The following is an 18012-nucleotide window of genomic DNA, read 5'->3' as shown; positions in this document are numbered from 1 at the left end:
CAGGATAGGAGTCCCAGTTGCCTTTTAATCAAACAGATGGGATGTAAAAGGTGAGCATGGCCTGAGGTGCGGCGCGGCGTTTTTTGGAGAAAGCACTTTAATTTTGAAAATAAAATAAAATAAAAAATAAAATAAAAAAACGGGCAGGCAACAGAAGGAGCCGCGGTGAAGCCCTGTGATAAACCTCTCGCAGATATAGTCAGCTAGCCAAACCATCCTGTCAGATCAGTGCCTGAGGAGAGGCAGAGGGGGAAAGAGAGGCGGCGAGGAGGGGAAGAGAGCAAAACACGGGTGAAAAGGGTCAGCAGGGAGGAAGGCTAAACCCCAGAAGCAAGCAAAAGATTGTGTGTGCAGTGCATTTATATTTCAGCATGCGCATGTGTGTGTGTGTGTGTGTGTGTGTGTCAACCCCAGCTGGGCAGACATTTACTTGACATGCTGATAGGGATTTAAGCAGTGGGTGGGTGGTGTGTCTGACCAAGGTGAGTGAATGAGCAGAGAAGGGGAGCTGGTGGGGATCGGAGGATGATAGGAGGGAGGGAGGGTGTGAGGGAGGGGGAGGCGGCGGCAGACCAGAGGGGCTCACAAAACTGCCGTTACTAAGCTTGATTTCAGCGCGAGTTGGAGATGATTAGGAGACGGAGGCAGGAACGAGGAGGAAAACCGGGGGTAAGGGAGGTGGGTTTTTTAGAGGAGAACCCCTCCAGGCTATGGAAGGGAAGGGGGACTAGTCCATTGAGGTGATGAGGGAAAGCGGGTCTTTCTTTCAGACAGTCTAATGAAGCACAAGTCCCCGATGAAGAATGGAGGCAGGCTACCGCAGGGTGGGTTAGAGCTTGTGTCTCCGCTCCTCTCCATTTCTCCCCTTTTATTTTCCTCCCCTCTCTCTGTTCCTCCCTCCACGTCCCCTCTTTCTCCTCTCCTTGCGCGCTGCAGTCCCTCCCTCTTAAAGGGCTTACACTGTTTATTTCAAAGAGGCGTAACGTGCCGCAAGCTCACGCGCTCGCCTCTCAGATGATTTGATGAAATGGCAATGATACAGTGACCAGCAGCATTTCGCCAGTAAAGAGGATTGCTATTGATGGGCGGCTTCATCAGGAAAATGTGACGCGCGGCGGGGCAGCGTATGAAATTAGCAAATGGGTTAGGCTGAGATGCGGAGCTGCACTGTGTCTGAACTTTAAAAATGCGGCGACTTAAAAATGATAAAGCGCTCGACGTGCATGTCTGATCGTGGCACGCACGCACGATGAACCCCGAGCCGACATGTTAAATTACAGGAGGCAGCAGACTGAGACAGACAAGGGGGGCTTGTCAAAGTGTCTGACTGGGTTTGACTGTGTTTGGCTGGGGGGTTGTTTGACCAGGGGGTTGACTGGGCTGCAGGACTGATTTCTGGCTCGATTTGGCTCAGGGCCGACTGGAGACTGGCCAGAGGCTGACTAAAGGGGGTTGGGTTCCCCTGCTCCTCAGCTCAAGTTGTCCCTGGAGCGAAGCAATAAGAAGCAGCTTATAAAATAAGCAAACACAGAGGCAGCTTACAGACAGTCAGCCCGCCAGCCAGCCGGGGATGAACAGCAGATGAACCACACACACACACACACACAGCTCCACGTTGCATCGATACCCCCCCCTCGCACCCCCCTGACCTTGACCCTTGAGGTCCTTCCTAACCTGTTTCTGAATGGAAGTCAGTGCAGCTGGGGCGTCTAGCCATGAACTAACTGCAACCCCCCTCCACTGCACAGACCCCTCGTCGCCTAATCATTTAGCCCGTTCCCACGCTTGATGACTGGGATGCTGTCTGTGCATCTGAATGGCGCAGTTGAATATTTATGTTGCCGCCATGGTCCTGTCTGTCCGTGGATTATCTGCGGGTCGTATGAATCACCTGCTATACATTAATCTGAATGCTTTATATCTCAATTCGGGAAGCTTTACTATATTTTTACGTCTCAAATTGCATCTGCAGTCGCTCTCAACGGCTCACTCGTATAAACCATTCAGCCCGAGCGCATACGTGCACTATATAATGTATATGTGCGAGGGTGTGTGAGTGTGCGTGCCTGCTCATACACGTCATTCAGGGGGTTCAAACCCCTCCACCTTCACATTTTCATTACGGCCAAATCTCAGGCCTGTGCTACAGCAGCGTGGCCTTTTGCCGGCGAGCAGGCAGTTTAATCACACATACAGCACTACTCCATTTTCATTTCCTTTTCATACAGCCTCCATTCCACTCTGGCTTCATAATTCTCCCCTCAGAGCTGTCTAGCCCCGTCTGAGTGTTTGCAGCCTGTTGAAATGACATAATCAGTGACTTGGATAAATGCCTGACTGTTTTTCCCTGAGTCTATAATCAGACTTGGGGCTCAGTGTTGCAGCTCTGAGGAACGAGCAGCAGCAGCAGCAGCACTTGAGTCAGGAATTACTTCCTAAGGAGGGAGGTTTCACATCAGGAATTTGGTTGAGAATCAATGCAATGAATTTATTTTGGTCTCCCGCATCCATATTGACGAATGAAATAGTTGATCTTAATTACAGGAGCTGTTCTGAAAGAAATGTGGATCACTTAATCGCATACAAGCAACCTGTTTAGCAAATTAAAATCTTAATTGTCAGGATTATTGGAAAGATATATACAAAATGTCAAAAAGCAAAGTCAGAAATGATGGATTAATATTTAGCTTTGGTTGCAATAAAAGAAATGTAACATCTTTATTGATAAATGTTCCATATATGTGTGTGAAAATTTAAAAAACATGTAAAAAAGCTTTTGGATTCAACAATCTCTTCAAAATAAAATGTCATTGCGTCTACATAACAAACAGAGTCACTGCTATTTTATATTTGATGACTCTTCACAGAAGGAAGTTACCTGAAAATTGAAAATCAAACATGACTGATTTACCGCTCTTTGACAGATATCAACACACCCATTCAAATTTGATTTTTCATTTGGAGCGAGAGCGCGTTTCGTTTTTTGTTTTCAGAAAGAAGCGATCTGCCTTTTTGTTTGGTCTCAACAAAGAGAGCGAAAGACGTGTGGAACGGGCCGGGATGAATTGAGCGATGGCTGTAAATGCTTTCAGCAACTATTACTTCAGTGGGTGGAACACATTCAATCAATAGCTAAGCAAATAAAAAGCAGTGGGCAGTCTGAATGAGAAAAGCTGCAGTGGACTGGACGACAATCACACACACAAATGAACAGTCCACACTGATGCTGCTCTGCGGACGCTATTAGCAAATACACCCCTAAATACCTGGTTTGTTTCACCTGATAAAACCGTCTGCCTGTTAAAGGTGAGGCGCACCCATTTTTCTTTTTCTAGTACGGTGAACTTCTTACATTTCACTGTTTTAATCATGTTTTTGTTGTTAATATTCTTTTATTAACGTGAATTATTCACACAAGTGATAAATTCTGGAGTGCAGATGTTAATTATTTATGTAATTAAGAAAAATATTTGTGAAAATCAAAATCACTCGAGCATAGGAGACATGTGACGTGATGCGAGTCCTATATGTGGCTTTACTGTTGGAGGTCTTAAAGCCTACGAGAATGGAAAGAGTGCACCTATAAAGACATACATACACACATACACACTACTACTATATCCACGCAATATATGTCCACTTAAAGCGAGGTCCACTGTGCCGTCCCGCCTGTTCTTTTTGTGTTGAATTATGCATAATTGCGGCAGCACAGAAACACACTTGGCCGTAACGGTTATTAGAATAAAAGCTTTCTGCAGGAGATGGCGTCCGGGGCGAGCGTGAATGGACACAATCCACGTGATGTGGATTAGCATGCAGGTCAATGTGTGCATGTGTGTTCACATGGTATGTGCACATGTAACAGTCATGAAGGCTGACTGGCACACATGATTTGGTGTTATGTTCATCTGGCGCTTCATAAAACATATGGTCCCCTGTGTTTGACTCGGATATGCAAATGAGGAATAACAACCAGCTAGTTTATCCCCCTCAGACAAACTACTCTTTCTTTTAACAGAAGGACTTAACACCCACCTCCCCCGCCCTCCACCAGGAGGACCCCACCCTTCTGTAGTGCCCTCTAACACATCAGCGTTCAAGATTATATGACAGGTTAATACTGATTTTCCTCTATCGGCCTCCTGCACTCATCTGTTTTTCTCACTCTCTTCTGGCCCTAACTTTCACAAGACGTATCACCTCAATTAATAAATAAAATCAATTACATCAAGCTCCTCTGGATTGCTGTTGCCTCACCGGACCATGAGCGCAGATTTAAGCCTGCCAACCTGTCTTCTCGACTGCTATTTCCCCCCAAACAAAACGATACAGTTGCCAACAGACCCTCCAGGCTAACTGCAGCTAGCTCTTTACGCTAACCTGCTCTCCACCTCAGCCTCATCAGTGTCAGTGCGGGCTGATTAAACAGAGTAGCTTGATTAAACCTGCCTTAGTCTGATAGAGCGGACGATAATGGCGGTGAACCAGCCTTTTGAGGACGGGTAAATGACAGCCGTGGTTACCGCACGACTTAAAAAAGATCATTCATTTCCAAACCTCCACACAGCCTGCAATTTGCTGTTATTTAGAAATACTGGCCCTTTGTCATGAAAGAGAGAGCGAGCATGTATGTGTGTGTGTGTGTGACGTCCCCCAGTCCTTGCTGTGAAGTTCAAGGCTACACTACTCCAGACCAACAACAGATACCATGCAGCAGGTCTTCAGAGTGGATGATAGCCTATTTCCAGGACACACACCATCCACCAAATCGCTCTCTCCGATAATTAGCACTGACAGGTGAAAACGGCCACGAATGCCAACGGGAGTTCACAATGAAACGGACAATTGCACAAACGCACGACTACGGACCCCAGACACGAGCGCGCGCGCACACAAACATAAACACACATGTCAATGCACAACAGCAGCAACAGAGGATCCATCAGCACGGCTAACACCACATTAAGACCATAAAGCACCAATACATCTCCTGTCCCACGTACACAGCCCGTATCCTGCTGCTCCTGCACTGATACCCCTGATCCCCCTGCGCTTTGACAAGGCGTAATAAAGCCTGTATGAAGCGCCGCATTGTGTGGGGAGAACACAATGTTGCATGCTGAGTGCTGTGAGAAGGGCGTACACCCGTGGGTCCCACGGCGCAGCAGCGCACCAGGGCCTATAGCAGGGAGTGCTGAGCATGCTAATGAGGTCATTATGTTATGCCTCTCCCTCGCGCCTGCTCCCCTTTTACAGTGTGGGCTTTGCCTGTCAGAGGAGGCAGGGTACCCTGGTAATGCAGCCAACCACAGATGTCACATATGGCACAATGAGAAGACTCATGAGCGTCTCCGAGTGAGTCGCTCAGAGAGAGACGGGGTGACGCTCCATTTTTCAGCTAGCATCAAAAGCAAGAGCGCGCCGCCGACGATTTGCATAAGGTGAGCTTAAAGCAGAGTAAAGAGGAGGGCTAATTGTTCCTGCTGTGTATTCAATCAGCGAACGCGCAGGATTGTGTATCCCTCTTTTTCATTTTTTGACGCGAGCGCCTATTATTTACAACCGAGGGGGAGGGGTTAAGTATCAAGCACATGCAAATGCAATTACAAGATATTTGCATAGCCGTTAACAATTAGAGGGCAGATGGCAAACAGCGGGCATTAAAAAAACGACCGAGCGCCATCTTGGCTGAGGGAGACAGCTGGCAGACAGGAATCGGCCATTTTGTAAGCATGGGTCGCTGCCAGGCTGAGGCGTAGAGAGGCGCCAGTCTCTCTCTGTGTGCCAGGAGATTGGCAGGCGAGGGGGAGTTTGCGCTTTAATACCCTGCCTGGTACAGGCAACAACAGCGAACTCCTCCAACACTCGGTGACAGTATGATCACAGCCCAGGGCTCCTGTTGAGAGCTGAATGAGGAGATCAACTACAACATAACGTGTCTCTGTTCACTAAAGAAACACACACACACCTCTGAGCAGAGATGGGATCTTATCATAACACTGTTACCAGGAGGGGAGATGTTTCTTATTTCTGTTATTCTCCTTGCTTAGTTTGTAATGTATCTCTCAGACTCATATAATTAGTTTTATTTGCAACAATAGAGGCAGTTTAATAAGGAGATGGTACTCACCAAGAGGGATGAATCCTGTTGTGACCTTTTGTCGTTTTTCCGTCCTGCAGTGTCCTTCAGAGTCCACGCGTATGTACAGTACGGGATGTTTTGTGGTACGACCTCTCAAGGCCGAAGTTTTCAGCCGGATGTTCTCGAGCACTTTCTCTTAGGATCTGGCCAATTTTCTTGAGTCATCACGAATTTGTTCAAACATCTGAAGAGCAGGTCTCTTTGTGTGGAGGGGGGACTTTTGTAAACGTGGAAGAGAAAAACGTCAGATGAAAAGCCAAGTAATGTCAGACAGGAGGTGAGGGGAGGTGGTGGTGGGGGGGGGGGGGGGGGGGGCACTGAACAGGTACAACTACTGTCCTTTTCATCTCTCATTCAATTAGCAGCCATTCACTTGTGCTGCCATGGGATCCCTGCTGCACGGCAGTAAGTGGACTTCAGCTGCTATTTCCACACACGTAGAGAGAGAGAGAGGTATGAAAGCTGGGGCCCGCCTTCCTCTCTTCCACCTTATAGATCAATACTGCACTGCCATATCCTCTGATGGGAGCTGCTGTAGTGAGGGTAAGAAAATCTAAGGCGAAAAGACAGGTTGTGTCTGATACAGTGGATGAGAGAAAAAGTTCAAATTGTCCTTTCATCCCGGCTCATGAGATCTGAGGAATATTGTGTGCTACGTGCTTGGAAGTGGGACTGAGTATAAACGTCCTGTGTACTGTCTCCGATGGATCCATATACAGACGTTTTAAGGTGGAATGAGTAATAAGAGGGAGGGAGGTGGAAGAAAAGAGACCTTCAACGTCCTGTCTTATTATTCTTCCGCTTCTCTCCCTCCCTCGCTGTCTCCGTGTCTCTCTGACAAAGTTTTATCAAGTGGTGTTGGACGCTGCAAAAACCCCTCCGGCTGAACCACACACAAAGACTCTCTCTCTCTGTCTCTTCTCCCTCCTTTTTTCTCTCTATTTTACACACACATGTGCACCTACTGACACACACACTGCGTGTGGGGCGGATGCAGGGTTAGGGCCCTGGCCCTGGCTGGTGCTGGGACTGTTGGAGAAAGATAGAAAGAGAGATGGAGAGAGGAGCTGGGAGCAGTGGTGGTGGTTGGTCCCTGGGCTCCGAGGCCTGCAGGCGGTGCTGGGCAACCTCTGCTAGCCTCTCTCCTCTGTATTGATTTCTGCTGCTCCGCGCTGCTCCGCTCTGCCGCGGAGGCTCCTAGCCGGCGGGGATGAGAGCTCGGCTCACCCGCCTCACCTGCCTCTCTCCTGGCTTGGCTGGCCTAGCCTGCCCACTCTGCCGCAGCTTTGGCTGGCCCCTGCTGGCTCCCCGGGACCCCTGTATGCAGCACCGGGGCCACAGGAGGAAGGCAGCCAGAGAGCCCATGGCGATCCACAGCTGTGTTCACCTGCTCTGGGTTCACCCGCTTCGAACCACCTCCTCGAACTGCTTCTATCCTTCTCTCCTTCCATCCTTCCACCCACTCTGCTTTCTCTTTTTCCTCCTCCGCTGCCTCCTCCTCCTCCTCCTGCTGTACACAAACAACCAGAGACAGAGAAAAAAAACAAGTTAATCTTAACTTTCAGCATTTTACCCGCTCTGAATGTCAATCCTGGTCTTTGATCATCGAGGAGTCAGGGGTGAGGATTCTGGCATCCTCTCCCAGCCGGTAATGTGAACCTGCTAACCTTGGAGAGCAGAAACTGCTGGGATTGGAGGCCTGAGAGTTAAGTGTGTCAGGCAGAGAGATGCTGTCTGCCAAAGGTACTCTCAGCTATTAGATTGTGATGTGCTGCAGATAGCAAAATATAGCGAGAGTGGGCCCATTATAAAAATCACCACTGCGTCAATAGAATACATTAGAAATATTTACAGGAAAAGTTAGTCTTCAACAACCACCCTCTGTTGCTCTCCCTCAGCTGCACAAGCCCACAGAGTTTTATATTTGTTTGGTTATAAATAACAAAGGCAACATTTAAAAACTGACGGGATATTTCAAACTACCCTTCCATCACCTTTCCCTCTTGGTGAGAGTGAAGGAATGGAAATGTTTTGGCCGGACCAGTGGTGCGCTATAGAAACTTTGTCAAAGAAAAACATCTCGGCTTTTGTATCATCTAGAATTATTCAAATGGGTCCTGCAGCCCTCTTCTTATGATAATACCAGTTGGGGGGGACATTTCTTTGAGGATTCATGCTCCCATTGTGTTCCCCAGCAGAGAAAGAGCCGTGGCCAAATTCAACCCCCACCGACGCCCCACATTGCACCGCGTCGTACCAACCACACGATCCCAAAAGTATCCTCGCTGGCCGCAGCCACCACAGAGCTGTGACAGCCCTTCTGTCCAGCTCTCTCCACCCCTCTGCAGGCCTGAAAAAGAGACTAAGACCCACGGGCCGACTGCCAGGGGAATAGAGAAGTAAAGTGCAGTGGTTTAGAGTCGGTGGGCCGGCAAAAGCTTTGGAAGTTAGAGCTGTCTGTTAAGGAAAGAGCGAAGGGGGTGCAGGAGTGGTATGAGGGGGGGTTACACTGTTGGGACAAGAGAGGCAAGTTTGGGAGGGGGGGGCGAGTTGAGTTAGGGGGACATGGATGGGGACCGGGGGTGCGGTGCATGTCTCAGACACAATAATACTATTCATTGGGCTCAGACATGGGTGTTAACTCCCCTCTGACAGAGCACAATGGGACTCGGCGGCATTCAGGCAGCCTTGGTGATATTGTTAGTTCAGGGCTGCATTCTCCCTGCCGCAGGATAGAGCGCTTGCATTGTACCCGTCCGGCAGGATGGATGGAGGGAGGTTTGAGAGGTGAAAGGCAAAGAAAGAGAGAACAGTACGTTTGTCTATCTGTCAGTGCTGAAGGAGCGAGGGGCAGAGGGAACAGGGGGCGGAGAAGGTTGGGGAGGGGCGGTGGCGGAGGTGGTGGCGTCGGTGGTGTTTTTGCCCCATGGCATTGGACTTGTTTGTTTCAGGGGGGAAAGAAATAAAAAGGAGAAACCGAGAGTGAAAGAGGCCGTGCAATAAATATTACTCAAGCAGCCGAGCGCAGGGCTAAAGAGGCATTAAAGGGGGTGGGGACACAGACGGAGCGAGGGAGGCATGGTGGCATTTTTATGAGGAGAAAAGGCAGCAGGTTTGTATGCTGCTTTAGAGTTTAGATGCATTTTTGTTCACGCGCCTCAAAAGAGGGAGAGCGGAGGAGAGTGGAGGAAGGGGAATGACAGAAAATGAGAAACTGTGGAGGTTGCCGCTGTTTGTGACTCGGATGAGGTGACATCCAGCTACCACGAGACCTACTTTTCCCGAGGAGAGGAGAAGAGAAGAGAGGAGATACAGTATATAATTCGAAAGGCAGAGGAAACTGAGACAGCTGAAGCAGCACAGCAGGCATTGGGGAATGCAGGCTGGTTGTAAGATATAGACAGGAGAGAGGTTTCCAGACAATTGTAAAAAAAAAAAGAAAAAATCATAACCGAATTTCCAGGAATCAGCAAAATCAAATGTCAAATAATGCACAGCTCCATCCACTGCTGCCGTGCGAACATTAGCTGCTGGTGGAGCTAATCAAACCTCGCAGAGTGGAAAACCATGTGGGAGAAATATGGCATTTATGATGGTTTCATGTACTAATGTAAGGAACATTAAAGCCTGCTCTTCAGCCCACACAGATCTGCTATTTTTGTCTCTTCAGTGGACGTTCAAGTCACATGCTTCACCTACATCACGATTTATTGAACAAATTGTTATCAATACGCCGACTTGTTCACCTCAGCCAAGCAGAAAAACATATGAATTATGATGTTTGGACTATTTCATTCGAATGTCAAACACACTTAACTCCTTTAATTCCTCGTCAACCCCGCTTACACTGCGATAACACACACGTTCATAGCATGCAGTCAAATATTGATGAGTTAATTATGATTATTACTTTGTTAATTAATGAATAATTTAAGAAACTATTTTGAGTAAAATATGAAAATTTGCAGCTTGTTCGGGTCTCTACATTTGAGCCTGACCGATATATATTTTCAGTCGATATTGGCATATTACAGATATATTGATATCGGCATAATGCTGTCTGATATGTGCTGAAATGAAAACAGAACAAAACGAAGAAAAAGGTCGAACAAGACAAGACATCTAATCCCCCTGAGATCGAGGAAATGGTGATGGCTGTTTTCGTATTCACACAAAATAATTAATAGAGAAAATATTTGTCATATTCATTATTTATGAAAAGGATGAAAGCACTCGTGATGATCGCACTTGGACACCTCGCGTATAAAAAGGCGACACTGTGTTGCCATATGGGCTCGTAGACATCTCATCAAATTCCCCTGGAAGCTGCAGTCGCTGAGCGCCGGCCTCCCGCTGAGCGCCTCAAAGATTTGACGAAGGTATGGTAAAGGAACGGCAGATCCATAGTAGCAGCGAGCTAGTGGTGAAGATATGAAAGGGTCCGCGGCAGCAGCGAGGTGTTTGTGAGAGGGACAAAGATATGAAAGGATTCATTATGCACGGCTTCACACGCATGCATCTAATCACTAGACACGACACACACGCGCAGTAACGCTGCTCCTTCTGCACAGAACAACCTGCTTTCATGAACAGTACTTTGTTTGTTTCCCCTCTGGTAAACTCTGACCAACCGTTCCCATAGCAACCTTACCTACTCGTTCCCTGTGTGAATGTGTGTGCGTGAAAGAGAAAGCAGGGGAAGAGGTATGTGGGGTTGTGCGGGGGGTTTTAGAGGAGGATCTCGACACGACAGAGGTACGTGCGTGTGCGTTTGGATGATCGAGAGATCCTGTCGATGAAGTTTGGATGATTCTGTGACGTCTGGAGTCAAACTGCCCTCCCTCAGATGAGGAGACATCCAGTGGTGTGATGCTTGGTTGTCAGGCAGGCAGGAGCAGCCCAGGGCACGGCTCTCGTCGGGGGGCTAATGCCCTTCAGGGGTGGCTGAGGTAGCGAGGGTACTGCCCTTTGTCCCCGGTGGGGGGATTACACTAGTCAACCAGCACAGACAATGTACCCCCCTCCTGGGATGGGAGGACCAACCTGCTCTCTACCAATGATAGGGGCAGTCAACTGATCACTAACTTAATTAAGGATAGAGGGAAAGGGGTGATGCAGAAGTGAGAAAGAGAGAGTGCCGAGAAAGGTTTGATGAAAGAGGGGATAAGAAAGGAGAAGAAAGCGGGTTAGGAGCGCTAGGAGCAACGGGGACACGCTAAAATAAGAAGAGGCATGGAGTTAAAAAGAGAGCAATGGGAAGCAGCGGTGGGGCGAAGAGAAGGCTTCTCTAGCACAGGATTAGGAGGGAGGGGAAGATGAAAGGATCAGGTCTGACAGAGGACAGGAAAAAGGCCAGGAGAGATGGCCAGAGGAGGGAGAGACCGACCGGCGACTTAAACTCCAAGCAAGGAAATCAAGAAAAGGCAGGAGAGGAGGAGAGCTCAGGTGTCCATGCCTCCCAGGCCTATTTTTTTCTGACAATGTGAAAACTACCTCTCTGTTCCCTATTTATGCCACAGCACACACACCTATTCAAATCCAATGACAAATACGGCAGATAATTCTATTAGCCTAGAGAGGACTTTAATAGAGGATATTTAGGGGACAGTTAGCGGGCCTTGGTAGCATAGCTCAGGCCCACTGCAGACAGATATGGCTCTGCAATACTTAACAACAGGGATTTGGCAGCACTGTTGATTGAACATGCCAAATCCCATTTGTCGGAGGGCTGTGCGCGTTTGTATCGACACTCTGTAACCTTGTGGCTCCGTAAAAGGAGACCACAGTGTGTGTGTGTGTGTGTGTGTGTGTGTGTGTGTGTGTGTGTGTGTGTGTGTTGCTGGCGGGCAGGCAGGTGGGTGGCACGGCCCAGCTGGATAGGTGCAACGGTATAAAGTCCCCTCCATCCCCGCCCCTCTCCGCCCCCCCTTCATCCTTCTATCTTTACATCGCCGTCCGCCTCGATTCCCTCTCTCCGCAAAAAAAGGGTGACAAGAGGGAGATAGAGAGGCTTTCTCAACACTCCTTTTCTTGCTTTCCCTCCCATCCCTCCCCCCTCCCTCCCTCCGTTCCTTCCATCCCCTATGGTGGAGCTGCCAGACAGGAGTGCTCAGCAGCTCTCCGAACGTTATTGATCCTGAGAGCAAGCCGGCCAGGGAGTTGGTGTCTCTCCCTCTCTGTTTCTATCTCTCCTCCCTCCATCACACCCTCATCCCCCCACCACCAGCCCGCAACTTTTTCCTCCCTCCCTCCCTCCCTCCTCGCCTCTACTTCATTTATCAAGGTTAAAGAACTCTTATAAAAAAGGGAAGAGGGGGTCGCCTGGATGTTATCTGACTTCATGAAAGAAATCCCCTCAGGCCACTCCACTAGAGGAGGATGCTCTTTGCCAGACCCAACTCTACATCTACACACACACACACACACACACACACACACAACACGCAGTGGCACCATGCAGCGGCCCACTCATAGGCAGTCAGAAATAGAAAGTAGCATGTCCAGTTTGGTACACAGCAACAGGACAATCAAGAATAGAAATGAAGAGGATGGATGAACGGACACGGAGGGAGGAAATTAGAAAATTAGTCATTGTGTTACACAACGAGGTCAAACATGAGCATTACAGCACCACTTTCTCAGAGGGCAGGATTGATGTGAAAGAGTTTAGACGTAATGGTCGCTCCGATGTTTAATTAATCTCGGACTAATGCTTTATAGATTGCTTATTATCCATTAATTAGAAAAACTTTTGGGTTGCCAGGTGCACCGCAGCCCTTCTCCAGAAGTGGTAAGTGGTCGAACGATAAACTTGGCTGGAGCTGCAGCAGCTTATCGGACAAGGTATGTCAAGGTGGAGGAAGAAAATGCCAGCCAGCCAGATTTTTATACAATCTGGCAACACAAATGTTGTTTTCAGAGCTAACGAAATTAGACGATTAACCGAGAAGTCATTTCACACTTGGCGCACGATCAATTAAATTGTTTTAATTTTCACCTATAAATGCCAAAAAGCCTCTCAGAGGTGATGTGTTGGTTTCTACGGAGGACGAGAAAGGCAGCGCTTGAACTTATTTATTTTTTAATGGCGCTGATTGAAGTACAGTCTGATGTGTCGATCGATAACGGGTATGCCTCGATCTGACATTTTTAGCATAAATCAGCTGCTACAGTTGTCAAGACGCCATCTATGCTGGCATGCAGGGTTGTAGGACTGACGGGGGAGAGGGGGCTGAGTATAGAGGAAGGCCTGTAGAAAATACCTTCATGGTCCAGAATTTTGATGCGACACCTCTACTGATCTCTGCACGTATTTAACAAAGATAACAGTGGCAGATATATTACTCTAAATTCCTTTGAAAGACCCCCTCCAAGTTCTTAACCTTGTTAACCTGTCCATATGGTGACTTTAATGTGATAGATGACACATCATGAGAAAAACAGGCGGTCAACACCAAGGCTGAGCGTTTCTGCTTTGGAACTGCAATGTGTAACGGTCCTGCAAAACACGGATTCATAGGCCGGGGTTTCATACGCCGCAAAGCGAGCGGTATCTGAGAAGTCAGGTGTGCCTTATCTGAAAGTGTCACTACTTTCACAACACGGCAGGGACGTGTTAAGTTTTTCTCAGCTGCAGAGCTGGAAAAGGAGATATGAGGATCTAAATAATCGTGAGAAATGGGTGCAATGGGAAAAAACGTGATAACCCGACCAAACTTCCAAAGAAAACATGTTTTACATAATACTGTTAGGAGAATTTCACCCTAAAACTGAGGTCTGCTGCACTTAGCTAACGTTATCCTGCCAAGTTAGCCTGCATTTAATGTTGATTAGGGTGGCTGACGAAGACCGTTAAGGCAATGGATGGATCTTCCTTCCAGACAGGGGTCGACAGAAGCCGATTTTCTATTTCTAGCCAAACCACTTTTCATTTTGCCGGCTGAAATAACTGACATGACTGCCACTGGAAGATTTTACCGGCTGTAGCTAGCTTGCTAAATCACCTAACGTTAGCTCCGTGAGTTTGTTGAGGAGTCATTCTCTGGTTTTATGGTTTCATGTCTGCTCGTTTTGAAACAAGAACTGTTTAACACACAATTTAATCCAATACTTGCACTTTTGCTCCCCTCCACAATCCAAACTTCGGAGCATTACAGCCCCGTGCTCCAGGCTTTAAAGCCTGCTGTACCTAGCTAAGGTTGCTAAGCTGTGATTGGACCGCCGCTGTTTCTGACATCAAAAATAGTTATTTGATAACAGAATTAATTATTGCTTCTAGTCATCTATTAAATTGCGGACTATAACTGATTTAAAAAGTATTGTAAATTATTTATAAACACACATGAAGTAATCTGTGGCATTTTAGAAAGTGGCACCGATGTATTCACAACAAACCTACACAGAGGAATCAACCTGAGAGGTTATTTTGCAGAAAATGTATATTTTAGGCTGCGTAACTCAACGGTAGAAATAGTTTCTGCATCTCCAGCCATTAAGAGACTGTAGCAGCTATTGTCCCTGTTTGTAAAAAGGACTGGAAATGGCTCTACACGTGGAGTACATCCTGTCTTCCATTGTTACTGCTTTCACTCTCTCCTATAAAGGCCTGCCTGCACTCCAGGCTACAACAGCCAGGCAAACATACACAGCAGCACATTACGGAGCCATACCTTCCCCTCCCTTTGTGCTCCGTAATTGCCACAATGCATCTTCTCGTCCAGCTAATTAAGTGAGTCTTTCCATTGTCTCCCAATACTATCACCTCTTCACACAGCCAGAGAGAGAGAGACAGACCGAGGGAGAACTATTAAAGCAAGAGATGGAAAGAGCAAAGGGGTGGAAGAAATACAAAGGCAGGAGTCCAAATAGAGAGAGGATGAATGACAAAGGCATGTGTCTGTGTCCTGGTAAATGTTTGCCAGTTGAAAAAGGTGCCTCTTGTCTGTGTTTGCCGGTGAGCTGCAAACACCACATTACTGCTGTCAGACAGAAATCTTCCTCCTACATAAAGTCATTCAGGAAATCAGGGGAAAAAAAGTGTCATCCTTTAGACTGACAGCGATGCATTTAAAATGATAACATGAAGAAAAAACATTTAGATGCCAATGTAGGCTTTAAAGTTAGGAGTCATTTGGCTGATGATCATGACAGTTACAAAGAGGACGCGCTTAGATGGAGTGAATGAACTACAGCATTTCACTAAAGCGTCTCGCAAAGGCTTAAAGTCTGCCGTCACTCAAAAATGGGTTTTGCTTTTCTGTTGCTTCACTTGATGTTTGACCTTCACTGTGCAGACTGATGATGTTTTCACATTCATCTGTTGAAGGGCAATTTCACTGCGCTCACCTTAAATCTGACTTGTGAATATACATATATATATGTGTATATGTGTGCATATTTTGAGACATCGCAACTAGAGATCAACCCGTATGGTTTATTCAGGGCCGACATCAATTATCAGCAATCAAGAAGGTGGATAACAGATATTTGGATCAATTCACATTTGCTGTAAAAATGAAAATTTTATATTCAACATTTAGCACAATTTTGAGGTACTTTACATCTGTACTTCTTCTACTTTACTTAATTTATTTGATTAGCAATCAGACACATAAAACAACAATACAGCTAATTGGAAAAATGCTGAATATCGGCCCTGATAAGCAGCCGGGCGAATAATCGCTCAAGCTCCAGCGTGCACACACTGAATGGACAGAGGAAAGAGACATCTTGTGTCCAGTTGTACAATTTTGAAATGAACAATATTTGCATTTTAATAGATTTTGTGTTTTTTTTTCAATGAGGGAGAAGTTGCAGATGTAGTTTTAAGAATGTTTAAGGAGGTAATCAGACCTGCTGTCAGGGTAGTGACCCCAACCCAGGCGGCCCATGCAAAGCCTTATAGTCGACCCTTACATGAGGATGTTCATCAATTTACTTACTGACTTATATCACTGAAAATACAATTTATACTGTATGTATAATAATGTACAATATGTGTATACATTTATTGTTGTCATTAAAACACATTTGACAAAAAGAGAAAATAAGACAAATGAAAAGAGCAGCTGGACAACAACCAATTTTATGGTCAGAAAAAAAGGTGTGAAGAAGCACGTGTGACCATCAAAGCTGAGCGTGGAAAAGGTGAGATGCTAACCAGACTAGCGAATAAAACTTTAGATTAACCTTTTAGTAATGCTGGACTGGTGGGTGCTGCAGTCAGAGTGAATAAAGGGCCCAATTTTGAAATTCTTCCACCTGTCCATAACTCCTACTAGCTGGCCTGGAGGTAAAATAACTGTTTTGTGGAAAAACTACATCAGAGTTAAGAGTTTAAAATATATTTATATTTAAACATCCTTTGGGGGAGATCTTTTGGCAAGTCCAATATCACCTATGCTGGTAACAAACATTAAAGATTGTTCAGAGAGTCTTCCTAATTGAACAAAATGTCTGCACCCCGCCTTACTGGCCTTACTCCTCCTTCGCAAAAAAGAAACAAGAACCATTGCAGTACATTTGACTATATATTACGATATAGTTCACTCTTGTAATGAATCACTTACAGGAAGTAATCCTGGAATAGGTCCAGGACTGAGCCGGGGTGTTTGAACTAAAAATTTCCCCTCACCTCCCACATCTAAAATAAAAATACAAAGGAAATATCAATAATTTCACTTTGGAGAGTGAAGCTTCACAAAGACGTGAATTCATTTAAGGAGAGTGCCGAATTCCACTTGAATGTGTAATATCCTGGATATTTCCTAATATCGCGCCGTGCATTACGCTGTCTGCTGCAATAGTTTCGGCTACATCAGCTCCAGACTGTCATGACTTCACTGCATCTGTGATGGAATTCATAATGAACAAATAGAGAAAGTGAAAACAGGCGCCTTTGTTCCCTCTTCTCCTTTATTTCCTCGCTGTTCAGGCCTAACTGAGGAGTGTGAACGGCTGAATCACTGGAGGACACAGACCAACACTCATCTAAATTCCACTTCTCTTCAGAGTTGCTAGGAGAGACCCCCACCCCGAAAAAAAACCCCACGCACACACAGACACACACTCGCTTCATGCTCAAGTCCACTTGCTGACCTCTAAGGCCAGACACTCTCTTCCAAACACGCCAAAACCCCCAAACTCTCCCCCTAAAAAAAAAAAAAACCTCAACCCCTCCTTGAACCTCCACCACTCCCACCTCCCCCTACCCATCCTGAATGCCTTCCCTTCCCACACTCAAGTTCCTGTCAAGGCCCTGACAGACAGACAGACAGACAAGTAGGGTGACATCATGGTGCAGGGAGAGAGAGACAGAGGAAGGGGGCTGACTGCCTGTCTGCCCCCAGCACCCACACAATACAGCAGGGCATCTGGCACTGGGGGTGGTGGTGGTGGTGGTGTGGTGGTGGTGGGGGTCTGTCAGGACAAAGCGTTTACATCCCCCTCCCTGGAATATGATTATAGTTTGTAAATGGCGGCCGAGACGTAAACGTGCGAGGAGAAGAAAAGGGGCTGAGATGCTGGAGGAGGGTGGGTGGATGACACAGATTTGGGTAGTAGACGGGGAAGACACCAACATATATATTAGCCAAAGCGTGCGAAGGCGACTTTGGGATGGGAAACGTGTAGCAGGATCCGGCGTGAGAAATCTTAAAGGAACGGACAAATCTTCATTAATATTCTGCAGGCAGGTTTTGTTGAAATTTTCTTCCCACAAACTTAAATTGAAACTGCTCAAACTAGTAGGTGTAGTGGTGAAATCTGTGTATGTGTGTGTGTGTGTGTGTGTGTGTGTGTGTGTGTGTGTGTGTGTGTGTGTTTGGGCATGTCACTTGCAGCTTGTTAATTTGCACGATCCAAGACGAAAC

The 18012-nt window shown here is 46.8% G+C and overlaps 1 protein-coding gene across 3 annotated transcripts in view; it reads right to left on the bottom strand.

Annotated features, from left to right (window-relative positions):
- LOC311258504 (uncharacterized protein) overlaps nucleotides 1-18012 on the bottom strand; it is a 39972-nt gene that overhangs the window by 7171 nt on the left and 14789 nt on the right. For all 3 annotated transcript variants that reach the window (XR_014622738.1, XM_084354835.1, XM_084354834.1), the window contains exon 3: nucleotides 6131-7652. Coding sequence is in view for 2 of the 3 variants with exons in the window: in XM_084354835.1 (XP_084210961.1) it covers nucleotides 7375-7652 (278 nt within the window). In the remaining variant the exon portion in view is untranslated. The remainder of the gene's footprint in view (nucleotides 1-6130; nucleotides 7653-18012) is intronic.

The sequence above is a fragment of the Pagrus pagrus genome (genome assembly GCF_965226575.1).
Source record: "Pagrus pagrus genome assembly, chromosome: 6".
NCBI lineage: Eukaryota > Metazoa > Chordata > Actinopteri > Spariformes > Sparidae > Pagrus > Pagrus pagrus.
The sequence above is the reverse complement of the archived record's forward strand: the minus strand, read 5'-3'. Positions and strand labels throughout refer to the sequence as shown.